The 12,785-nt window shown below is 42.4% G+C and overlaps 2 protein-coding genes across 3 annotated transcripts in view; one reads left to right on the top strand and one right to left on the bottom strand.

Moving 5' to 3' along the window:
- Positions 1-12,785, bottom strand: part of LOC708768 (NBPF member 20) — an 853,661-nt gene that overhangs the window by 162,388 nt on the left and 678,488 nt on the right.
- The window catches only part of GPR89A (G protein-coupled receptor 89A), a 55,606-nt gene continuing 45,712 nt past the window's right edge, over positions 2,892-12,785 (top strand). Inside the window, 2 exon segments of one of the 2 annotated variants that reach the window (NM_001257436.2) lie at positions 2,892-3,051; positions 11,565-11,624. In NM_001257436.2, coding sequence (NP_001244365.1) covers positions 3,010-3,051; positions 11,565-11,624 — 102 coding nt within the window. In that variant the 5' untranslated portion in view covers positions 2,892-3,009. 2 annotated transcript variants of the gene reach the window in all.

The following is a 12,785-nucleotide window of genomic DNA, read 5'->3' as shown; positions in this document are numbered from 1 at the left end:
ATGCCACGGAATTGGTGATATGTCTCAAAAGATCCCAGACTTACAATTGCATTTGAATCTACAACTATATCACAGTAAGTTAAAAGTTTCAAAAGAAAATTCCTAACAGAGATCATCCAGCCACAGGCATGGGCAGGTGCTATGTATGTGCCTGGAGAAGAGGTACTAGGGTGTTTCCCAGGGATCTAGTGTTAGTGTCAACTCCTGGACCCAGTCCTTTGCATTAATTTGGAGGAAGGGGGTGAAATAGTTAGCTGTCAGTATGTGGATGGTGCTGGAAAGTGTGAGAGTACAGTAGGTATGAACACTGCAGTTGCTATGAAAAAGGACAGTAAAGTGGTGTGAGCAAACACTTGTCCAAAGGACACAGACTGATCATCTTGTCAATCGACTCTTTATAGCACATCTATGGGACTGGCTGTCAGTCTCTGGATGAGTGGCAAACAATGGCTACTAGTTATGAACATGACATATTTTGAAAAGCTCCCTTGGAAAAATAGCACAAACTGGGGACTCGGAGCCCAGATGGTTTGACTGTCCATGGAGGCAGAACCAAAAGATCTCACTATTCTAAGAGGATGGCAGCAGCTAGAGTGGATCGGGAGAATATTACCAGCAGTAGAGATGGGAGGACAAGCCATTTTAGTGTCAGAGTCCACCATCAGCAGTAGAGACTTGCTTTGAGAGGAGAGTCAATTGGATACTAAATGCATTGTGAAGGTTTCTTTTTTTTTTTTTTTTTTTTGAGACGGAGTCTCGCTCTGTCGCCCAGGCTGGAGTGCAGTGGCGCAATCTCGGCTCACTGCAAGCTCCGCCTCCCGGGTTCATGCCATTCTCCTGCCTCAGCCTCCCGAGTAGCTGGGACTACAGGCACCCGCCACTGCGCCCGGCTAATTTTTTCTATTTTTAGTAGAGACGGAGTTTCACCATGGTCTCGATCTCCTGACCTTGTGATCCACCCGCCTCGGCCTCCCAAAGTGCTGGGATTACAGGCGTGAGCCACCGCGCCCGGCGAAGGTTTCTAAAGACATTCCTCAATCAAAATCAGGGGGTAAGGCAATCCCTTGAATCACCTAGGCCTGTCCTTTACCTGGACACAAGTGGTACAGTAGGGAGAATTCTGAATGGTGTCACCCAAAGCTTTGCATAGGCCTTAGGCCAGCAGGCATTGTACACCTTTCTCTGCTATTCCTGGTTACTGAGACTCCAATCTCCACTGTGCATCCCAGTAAGCCACCAAGGTAAACTGCTTGCCTTGATCGTCTCTCTCAGCACTCTGCAGTACATACAGTCTTGAATGTCAGTTAGGCGCTGTTACGTGGGAATCTACCTACTTCCCTAATAGATATAGCCAGGACACAAAGTTCTCTGGTTATGACATTCCCATAATAGAGCTGCCTCCACAGCTCCTTGAAATTCTGGATCAGGGATTGGACATCTAACAGGTAGTTTTGACTGCTTGGCATGACAGAGTTCAATCCAATGAAAGGAAGACACGGTCCCTTGTGTGTAATGAATCTGCAAGTCACTTATTCAAGCTGTAGTAGTCTGAACTCAGACGCTGGATGTCAGGTGCCCTCAGGATTGTCTTCCTGGGTCTTGACTGCAGCCACTGCTACACAGGGTGATTTCCTGGGCTGGAGCCAGTTTGCAGGACTATGAGACTATGTGGACTACAAAGACTAGCTAGGCCCCAGGGCGGCGGCAGAGTAAGCCCCACAGCAATGCATTAAGCCTTCATGAAATGAGTGTTGAATGAATGAGGTAGTGATTCAGTGTATATTTGATCCACTGCAACAGGTGGGAAGGGGGCAGAAGGAGCTACTTCCTAAAATAACCCTTCTTCAGACTCTTAAAGAACTGATCCTTGTTTTGAATTAAAATCTGTCTTCATTTAACTTCCAGTCCTTTGCCCTACAGATAACTGTCAGCGCCACATCAGTTCTACCCATTCTTTCACATGAAGACAGATGTCATGTTCTGAGTCATCTTTCTTCGCCTCCTTCCACCAGCCCTTATCTGGTGACTCACATTTGAGCGAGCTCCAATATGTCTCTGTATAATCTCTTTTTTTTTCTTTTCTTTTCTTTTTTTTTTTTTTTTTTTTTGAGACGGAGTTTCGCTCTTGTTGTCCAGGCTGGAGTGCAATGGCGCGATCTCGGCTTACCGCAACCTCCGCCTCCCGGGCTCAAGCGATTCTCTGGCCTCAGCCTCCCTAGTAGCTGGGATTACAGGCATGCGCCACCACTCCCGGCTAATTTTGTATTTTCAGTACAGACGGGGTTTCTCCATGTTGGTCAGGTTAGTCTCGAACTTCCGACCTCAGGTGATCCGCCCGCCTCGGCCTCCCCCAAGTGCTGGGATGAGCTACTGTGCCGGGCCTGTAAAATCTCTTAAAAGTGTGGTACACGGAGTGCAGTACTCCACCTGTGGCCTGACTCATATGCAGTACAATATTATCACTAAATTGCTACAGACGGTGTGCTTTTCGTTGTTGTCACAGAAATGTATTTGGTTAGTTATATTTGTTAACGTCTCGTCTGACTTTCCAATCTTCCCTCACTTTGTGCAATCATATTTGCCGAGTCAAGTAAAAGTTATAACATTTAGGACACAATGCCTGACTTACTATAATTACCATTATTATCTTATGATCTTTACAAAACAGAATTGCCACTTAGGTCTCAGGCCCTACCTCCTTCAGCCTCCGAAATGTTAAAGTTACCTTGCACTGCATGTTTATAGTATCGCCCCTAATAAGCCCCGCTCCTGGGGCCTCCGCGGCTGGAGCCTAGCGTTTGCCCCACCCACGCCGAGCCCGAGGCGGGGCTCCGGATGTAGCCGCTGATTGGCTGGCTGGGGCGCAGCTTGATGGCGTCGGGCTGGAGAGCCGCAGTCCCGGCTGCGGCACCTGGGAGAAGGCGGACTGTGTAAGGGGGCCTGTGACTCCAGCGTGCCGTGGCCTCGGGGAGTGGGAAGTGGAGGCAGGAGCCCTCCTTACACTTCGCCATGAGTTTCCTGATCGACTCCAGCATCATGATTACCTCCCAGGTGAGTCACCGCCTCCCTCCCCGACACCCGTCCGCCTCCCTTTCCCGAATTGCCCTCTCAGGTCCTCCGCGGTGCGGGCTGCTCCGGGGTCTGGCGTCTCTCTCTAGCTGCCTGCGCCAGTTACTCCGGGACCCAGAGCGCGAAGAGGGTGTGCGATTTGCTGCCTTCGGTTCCCTCTACCCCGGCTATCAGGAGGCTGGCCTGCGGCCGTCCGCGGCCCCACCCGGCATGCGTCCCTGGAATTTCGGTCCACTTTTGGAAGGGGTCCGCCGGCCTCCACGCTTAGAGCCGGCGCCGCCAGCTAAGGCGGCAGTCCTCAGAGCTCCTCGAAGCTCCTCGAAGCTTCCGGGCTGCGCCGCTGACCCTGGGCTGGGGAAGCCTGTGTGGTTCCGGGCACCGGGTGTGCGGCGCGCCAATCAGGGCTGGATACTGAGGACACGTCAGTGTAGGCTTTGCTGTTAGATGTCAAATCTGCATCCCGGTGTGGAGAAATTTGCTGCTTCAGAGTGTCAATATAAGGTTATACGTATGCTTAAAAGTATAAAGTTTCGTTTTTGCACTGACACCTCATCCTTTATCCTATGCTTACTTACCCACCTTTTTCGGATGTTTTTCTGACCCTCATTTCTTCTCCATTGGTCACCTTCATTTGTTTGTACAGTCAACAAACATTTATCGACCGTTATATAAAGCTCTGAGCGTACAAACATATAAGACATTGTCTGTGCTCAATAGAAGCTTCGTCTAGTGAGCCTCTTGCTTTTACCATGTAATCCATTGTTAATTATTGTTTCTTCCTAGCATTTATCATAGCACTGGCATCATTTATGTATGTGTTTATGATTTTGTTTTTTGAAATCCTGCCTTGTTCATAGCTGTATCTCCACTTTTAAGTGCAGGCATTCAATAAATAATTGTTGGCCAACTGTTAATATTTGTGAAGCTCAGACTACCTATTTACCTTTTTCCCCTCGTCTTTCCAATAATTTGAAGATTTTTTTTTTTTTTTTGGTTGTTTTTACTTGTTCTTTCTCTCAAACGGCAAGTAACAGAAACAGTTACCTTTTGGAGCTTAAAGTGAACTAAATTTTTGTTCTTTGATTCAATTTTTGTATTGCTTCATCCTAATACTCGTCTCCGTATAGCGGAGCATTGTCCTTTTCTGTTCAAAAACTTTTACAATGTTTAAGAAGATAAGAAAGAAGGAAAAGCCATCCATGATCCTACCACTCTAATGCAATCTTTTTTTAAAAAATTTTTTTTAAATTTACCACCGTTCTATAGTTTTCATAATTGTTTTTATTGACTGCGTACTATTCAAATGTATTGTTAAAAAACCTGGACATGTAATTCTTCTGCTTAAAACCTTTCTAAGACTACCCAGTGCCCTTGGTGACAACTCAGGGTTATTTTTAACCCTAGTACCAATTTAAGAAAAATAACAATATTTAATTAGCTTTTCTTTTCACTTAGAATAAAGATAAGAATGTCAGTAGAAAATTGGCTTTGCATTGCAGCCTCTAAGATTTTTAGCGTGGATATAATTGATACGTTGAACCAAGGAAGTGGCTTTCTAATTTTGTATGCCTTGTAATCATAGACTTTTACTTCACACATGTATCCATATGCAGTAATTGTTAAACTAATGTGGAAGAAAGACCCAAAGATTCCTTTGCATGGAATGTTCTCTGTTCACATATTTATGTGGCTACTTTATCATCATTTCGGCATTAGTAAAAATGTCACTTTAGGAAGGTTTTACCTGATACCCTGCCCACAGCCAAAGTGGCTTTCCATTCCGGCTGCCTTCTTCCTCATTTCCATGTTTTATTTTCTTCTTGACATTTATTACTATAGTTCATTTGTATGTTCATGTGTTTGTTGTCTGTCCATGAAGTCCAAGACACTGTCTTTCTTGTTCTCTCCTGTATTCACCAGCATCTAGATCAGTTGCGGGCACACAGTAGCGTTGTAGTGAATATGTATTTAATAAAAAGCACTTCTCCAGAGAAGTGCGGTTACCTTGGAAACACCACCATTGCCCCCCGCACCCCTCCCCACTCATTTTTCTGTGTTGTATTAACTGAAAGGTTTATTTGAAATGAAATCTGAAATTAGAGATCCCATATTGAATCTTGCTCACCGCACCACAGGATGAAGTTCACGCTCCTTTACGTGGCTTTTCAGGTCCATTATTGATGGGACCCTCGCCCTTATCAGGTCCCTTATTGATGGGACCCTGGCTCTTCTCTCTTCAGCTGTGGCTTTCACCATTTTATTCTTTAGACTTCCTGAACTTCTTTTAGTTCCCTAACCTGTCCATGCTGTGGTGCCTCCAGATTTCCACACAGTGTGTTTTCTTTTTCTGGGCCTTTTCCTCATATCCTTTTCAGCTTTCAGATCTCAACTTGAATATCCAAGAAGCTTCTCCTAGACTGGACTAGATGTCCCTATACATACTGCCATAGTACCCTTCACCTACTTCCCCTGTAACAACGCTACCACATTGTTTTGTAATTACTTGTTTATCTCCTCCATAGATTATAAACTTTTGAGAGTAGCATTCATGCTCTCTTGTTTGCCATTCTATCCCTTGGACCTGGCACATATTAGGCACTAATAAATATTTGTTAAATGATTAAAAGGGTGAACAAATGATCCAAGAAAGGTGTCTTTTATACTTAATTCTTTAATAACTATCCTGCTGATGGCCATCTTTTTTTTTTTTTTTAACAGTAGCTAATTTTCAACCCAGAAGTCACTTTTATAAAAGCAACTGTTATCTAACTCATGTTTTGAGCCCTCTGTACAGTCATTAAGACTTATCAGTTCCAGAGTACACTCTTAAGTCCTAAGGTCAAGATTTTACTCTGTACAATTCTGAAAGTATTAAGTCTCGTTTATAATAAGAAGCTATGTGCCAACCTTCTTATTTTATTTGCAAAGCTTCTTATTTTATTTCCATTTTATTTGCAAAGCTATTTGAAATTGCATTTTGCTTCTGCATTCTTTTTGGATCCTCTATAATCTTGCCAGAATTTGTGTTTATCTTGGATGTAAATGAATTCTCCAGCTACTTTTGTGTATGTGTGTAGTTTAAAAGTCTTTTTTTTTTTTTTCAACTTTAATTTTATTGTAGATTTGGTACTTGTGCTGGGTATATTGTGGGAGCTGAGGTTTGGGATACAAATGATCTGGTCACCCAGGTACCAGGTACATACTACTCAATAATTGGTTTTTCAGTCCTTCCCCTTTCTCCCCTCCCCTGTCCCCAAGTAGTCTCCAGTTTCGTTTTTTGCCATCTTTATGTTGGTGAGTACCCAATATTTAGTTCCCACTTAGAAGTGAGAACATGGGGTACTTGGTTTTCTGTTCTTGCGTTAATTTGTTTAGGATGATGGCCTCTAGGTGCATCTGTGTTGCTGCAAAAGACATAATTTTGTTCTGAAAGTCTTGTTACACTTTCTTTGTCAATGTGAAAGGAGGCCACAATAAAATATTAAAGGTATATATCTGTTTCTCTTTTCTTCCATTCCCCTCCCCACCATATAAACTTAAAATTTTTGCTTGTTTTCTCTTACTTGTCTAAAGTTCCATTTCACAGCAATCTTGGTGATTTTTTTTTTTAATCATCCATTTCCACTATACATACTACTCTCATTCCTAACTGCCCAACTTCTCTATCTTCAGTTGTGGCTTCATAAGTCATATGAATATGGTCTCTAAACTCTGAATTTACATCTGTCTTTATAGAGTTACCATTGGTAACTCTTTATAATAGCCAAAGGATATCCTGGACATTTTCTCCTAATCTGTTTGATCCTTTCCTTTTCTACTTGATCTAGATGCTTGGATCCAACTTACTTTCTTACACCTGCTTGTTCGTTTACCTTCATATATATACATATATATATATATATATAAGTCCATACTTGGATCATTGTTATAGTTTGTCTACCACTAATACAGAGGCCTGAAAGCTACTGTAGAAAATCACACAGCTGGCCGGGCGCGGTGGCTCACGCCTGTAATCCCAGCACTTTGGGAGGCCAAGGCGGGCGGATCACAAGGTCAGGAGATCGAGACCACGGTGAAACCCCGTCTCTACTAAAAATACAAAAAATTAGCCAGGCGCGGTGGCGGGCGCCTGTAGTCCCAGCTACTCAGGAGGCTGAGGCAGGAGAATGGCGTAAACCCAGGAGGCGGAGCTTGCAGTGAGCCGAGATCGCGCCACTGCACTCCAGCCTGGGCGACAGAGCGAGACTCCGTCTCAAAAAAAAAAAAAAAAAAAAAGAAAAAGAAAATCACACAGCTGTGTAGTTTGCCAACGCCATGAGTTTAACCCTCAGCTCACTGAATTATTCCTTTTCTTGACCTTAATCAGCTACTTGTTTTATTCCCCTCAAAGTTTGTCTGGATCTTTGTCAAAGCTCCCTTTTCTATACTCACCTGTCTTACTCTTAGCAGGTAACCTTGCCTCATACTTACTCAACAAAAGTGAAGCCAAAAGGTATGATCTCCTACTATGAGTACTTTCTGCATAATCTAAAAGGTTATCTGTGTTCACAACCATTCTCACCTCCTTTCCTCCCATTTCAGAAAACGGGGTTCCCCTACTCCAGTTTAAGTCCATTCTCCCTACCTTTGATCTTAGAGTAGCTTATTTTGAAGTGGTTAAAAGCACAGATTTTCTAAACAGCCAGAGTCAATAAGAGCTGAAAACATATTATTTTTAAAAAAAAGCACAGATTTTGGAGTCAAACAGGCTTGAGTTCAATCTTGATTCTGATACTTACTATAAATTGATTAACTTCTCTAAACCTCATCTTCCTCTGTGAAAATAGGACAATCAAACTTACCTTACTGGGTTTTTAATGATTTTTATAAGATTATAATGCTAAGTACTACTTAGAGAGCCTGGAATATAGTAAATGCTTAATAAAAGTTACCTAATAATAATAATAAATTAATAGTATCAGTTCATCCTCTAGCATTCCATCATCCTTCTCATCTTTTTCTCCTTACTTGACTGCTTTCTTTCCCCTTGGCCAATAAACTGTCCCTTTATTCCATATTCTTCTCTAGCCTATTACCTAGTGTTCTCTTTTTTTCTCATTCCTGGCCCTCCCTGGAGTAATTTGCATTTACTATCCCCACTGGTTTAGCTCCCATTCATTCTGACCTGCTACACTCTGGTTCCTGCCCCTACCTCACCTTTCAAACTGTGTTCCTTATCCTCTAGTGTTTTCTTCTTGGCACATTGCTCTCCTTACTCTAGATACTGTTCCCGGGTGATCTCATGTACTTTGATGGTTTCAACTCATAAGTATATCTTAGACCTGCCTTCACAATCTGTCTTTTATTCAGGTGCTTGCTGGATATCTTGACCCATCTTGCTGGCTGTCCCTCAGGCCCTTAGTGTGTTCAAAATGAGCTCATCATTTTCCCCATCCTCTGCCCCCTTTCCTAAACCTCTTCTTTCTCCAATATTCTTAATATAAATTGGGTAGCTTCACTATTCATCCTGTATTCCAAATTATCATCCTTGACTTCTCCCTGCTGATTTTACCTTCTAAATAGTTCTCAAATCTGTCGTCTCCTCTTCTGTCACCAAATGTCTTAATTCAGGGCTTTATCATCTTTCATCTGAACTCCCATAACACATTTCTATGATGCTTCTCTTCCTACAATGTAATTTCCTTCAAATGTGTCTTCCACACAGTCACCATACTGCTCTCTATAATATACAACAAATCAGACCATGCCATTTCCCTGCTTAAATAACCCTCACTACCTACAGACTATAATCTTAGGGTGGACTTCAAAGCTCTCAGTGGTTGGACATCCACTCCTCTTGTCTAGCCTCATTTTTAACCTCTTCCTTCTTTGAATTTCATCTTCTAGCATCTCCAAACCATGTGTAGTTCCTGGCATATACCACGCTTTTCACTCTGCGCCTTTACTCATGCCCTTTGCTATCTGGAAAGCCCTGTCCTCCTACCCCTACCACCTGTTTTTACCCTACTTGATTCTTTTTTTGTTCATTTGTTTTGTTTTGAGACAGGGTTTCGCTCCGTCACCCAAGCTGGAATGCAGTGACGTGCTCACGGCTCACTGTAGCCTCCACCTGCCAGACTCAAGTGGCCCTTCCACCTCAGCCTCCCCATAAGCTGGAACTACAGGCACGCACCACCACACCTAGCTAATTTTTGTATTTTTTGTAGAGATAGGGTTTCACCATGTTGCCCAAGCTGTTCTCGAACTCCTGGGCTCAAGCGATCCACCCACCTTGGCCTCCCAAAGTGCTGGGATTACAGGCGTGAGCCACTGTGTCCAACCTCCCTACTTGATTCTTATTCATCCTTTGAGAGGGTGGTTTTTAACATGTTAGGAGTGGTGGAAACCGTTGAGTGTGTGATGAATACCTTCAACCACTCTAGAAAAATGCACATAATCCCAAAATTTGCACACAATATCAGGTTGTAACTGCAAATTAAAACTTCCTTCAGCTTAAGCATTATCTTCTCCAGAAAATCTGTCCTAAGCCCCTACAGATTGGTTTGGTCTCCCTCTTTCATATTGTTTTACAATATCGTGTATGTATTTCTATCATTGCATATCCATATTATGTTATAGTTATTTATGTAGTGTCTTCACTATGTTGTGAGCTTGTAGAGGGTAGTAACCATCCTACTTATCTTTGTATCCTCAGCACCTAGCATAGCACATCGGAGTTATTACAGAAGATTTAAGATTGAATGCTGAAGAATAAACCATCTTTTATGTAGACCACTTAGCCATTCAGCAAGCACTTATGGAGAGCCTGCTATATACCAGGCTTTGTGCTGGATGCCAAGGATACAAAGATTACAAGACAAACATGGTTTTTGTCCTCATAGAGCTTATAATCTAATGTCAAAAAATATTTAAATCAGGCATTACAAAACCGTATGGTAAGCACTTTGATGAGGGAACTACGATGTAGAATAAGATTATATAAAAAGAGCAATTTATCTGTGTTTGGGAGGGCAGCGAGGGCCTTCCAGAAGGAGTAAATAGCATAACTGGGAGAGGGTTGGAGAGAAGTTCCTGTCAGAGGACATTTACAGAGGTCTCGATGTGAAAGAATATGGGTCTAAAGAACCAAAGGAAGTTCCAGGGGGCTGAACACATGAGTTTGCTAGGCAGCAGGGGCACGATAAGAAGCTAAAGTAGTCTGTGCTAAACTACTGAGTTTACACTTGCTCAGTAAAGTAGTCCCTAGGAAGACATAAAATCATTTTCTTCATAAAGGTCCTAGCCAGTTTAAGAAGAAAAGATTAGTCGTGTCAGTGTGTGTCTATGTATAGAAAGTTCTGCTTACTACAGACCAGCTTTGTCAGCTGTCATGTGGCTATGGTCTCTGCCAGTTTGAAACAAAACTGACAAAAGAGGGATCCTGCAATCTCTCAGCTTTACACTGAGATGAAAACCACTTTATGTAGATTAGGCAGGATGGCGGAGAAGCTAAGAAAACTCTCTGAAGGAAACAGATATAAAACACATTAGGCTTTCTACTGCTCGTCTGCTTTTGGTCTCAACTCCTTTCCCGTGAAGTTTTTATTTTTTAAATTGATTTATTTTTATTTATTTTTTGAGACAGGGTCTCACTCTGTTGCGCAGGCTGGAGCACAGTGGTGCAGTCATGGCTCACTGCAGCCTCAACTTCCTAGGCTCAGGTGATCTTCCCACCTTTGCCTCCCAGGTGGCTGAGACTACAGGCAGACCCCACCACCCCCAGCTCATTTTTATGGGTGTGTGTTTTTTTGTAGAAACGGGTTTTCACCATGTTGGCCAGGCTGGTATTTTTTTTTAAATACTTGCAGTCAGGGATCATCCGTAAAAAGCAAATCTCACTCTGACTCCTTTTCTTTTTTTTTTTTTGAGACCGAATCTCACTCTATCACCTAGGCTGTAATGCAGTGGCGTGATATTGGCTCTCTGCAACCTCCGCCTCCCAGATTCAAGCTATTCTCATGCCTCAGCCTCCGGGAGCAGCTGGGATTACAGGTGTCCACACTCAGCTAATTTTTGTGTTTTCAGTAGAGACGGGGCTTCGCCATGTTGGCCAGACTGGTCTTAAACTCCTGGCCTCAGGTGATCTACCCACCTTGTCCTCCCAAAGTGCTGGGATTACAAGTGTGAGCCACCACACCTGGCCGCTGATTCCTTTTCTATTTGCGAACTTCTCTGACTCATGTAATTATTATCATAAGATTATGGGAAAATATGTACTTCCATTTTTGTCTTGAAGCATACTCTGTAACATGTATAACTTCAAACATCCAAGAACATTTAAACATTTATTTCCAATGTCATGAGCTTTAATAAGTAGGTCTTATAAGAGTGGATCTTATCTTTAATCCCTGAAATAAGTTAACCGTCTAGTTAGCAGACCTGTTTTATAGAAATGTTTCTATAAAACATTTCTCAGAAAAAATATATATTGACATTCTATCTTCTTTCCCTTCCAGATACTATTTTTTGGATTTGGGTGGCTTTTCTTCATGCGCCAATTGTTTAAAGACTATGAGGTGAGAAGAAATAATTTTGTCATACTTACACTATATGAATTTAGATTGACAAGAAAAATGTCTCCATTAAAGAAACATTATGTTCATTTCCAAGATAGGAAGCTGTTACCAAATAAGTACTATATAACTATTAGATTGGAGAATATAATTAGGCTTAATTGATTTAAAAGGGGGGAAAAAAGGCAAGCCAAATGTAGCCCAGAAGTTAGGAGAAAGGAATGTTATGCCTTAGTCGTATCAGGATATGCACCAATAGCAAATAGTTATTCTGCAGGAGAGAATTTAATTCATAATGTCTCACAAATGTTCCCTTTCATTTGTCTATCTGGCCTGAATTGCCAGTCTTATATTCTAAGTTAATACCAAAATCCCAAGGCTATCAGGGGAACCAGCCCCCAATATTTCAACATAGGTTCTTTCTGTTTTCCCTAAGTGTCGACCGGTCTCAGAAATAAAGAGTACAAGAGAAAAATTTTATAGCTAGGCCTCTGGGGGTGCCATCACATATTGGTAGGACTGTGACAGCGACCCTGAGCCACAAAACCAGCAAGTTTTTATTAGGGATTTCAAAAGCGGAGGGGGTGTATGAATAGGAAGTGGGTCACAGAGGTCAGTGCTTCAGATGCAATAAAAGATCACAAGGCAGAGGCAAAAATTAGAATTACTGATGAGGATCTGTGTCCTGCTGTGCACTCATTGTCTTGATAAACATCTTAACAGGAAACAAGGTTCCAGACCTGACAACTGGTCTGACTAGAATTTTCCAGGCTGGAATTTCCCAATCCTAGTAAGCCTGAGGGCATTGCAGGAGACCAAGGCGTATTTCAGTCTTATCTCAACCGCATAAGACAGACTTCCTAGAGCGGCCCTTCATAAACCTCCCCCTAGGTGTGCATTCCTTCCTCAAGGTTATTCCTTGATGGGAAAAGAATTCAGCGATATTTCTCCTACCTGCTTTCTGCAAGAAGAAAAATATGGCTGTATTCTGCCCGACCCCGCAGGCAGTCAGACCTTATGGTTATCTTTCCTTGTTCCCTGAAAATCGCTGTTCTGTTCTTTTTCAGGGTGCACTAATTTCATATTGTTCAAACACACATGCTTTACAAACAATTTGTACAGTTAACGCAATCATCACAGGGTCCTGAGGTGACATACATCCTC

This window comes from Macaca mulatta, chromosome 1 (genome assembly GCF_049350105.2).
Source record: "Macaca mulatta isolate MMU2019108-1 chromosome 1, T2T-MMU8v2.0, whole genome shotgun sequence".
Taxonomy (NCBI): domain Eukaryota; kingdom Metazoa; phylum Chordata; class Mammalia; order Primates; family Cercopithecidae; genus Macaca; species Macaca mulatta.
The sequence above is the reverse complement of the archived record's forward strand: the minus strand, read 5'-3'. Positions and strand labels throughout refer to the sequence as shown.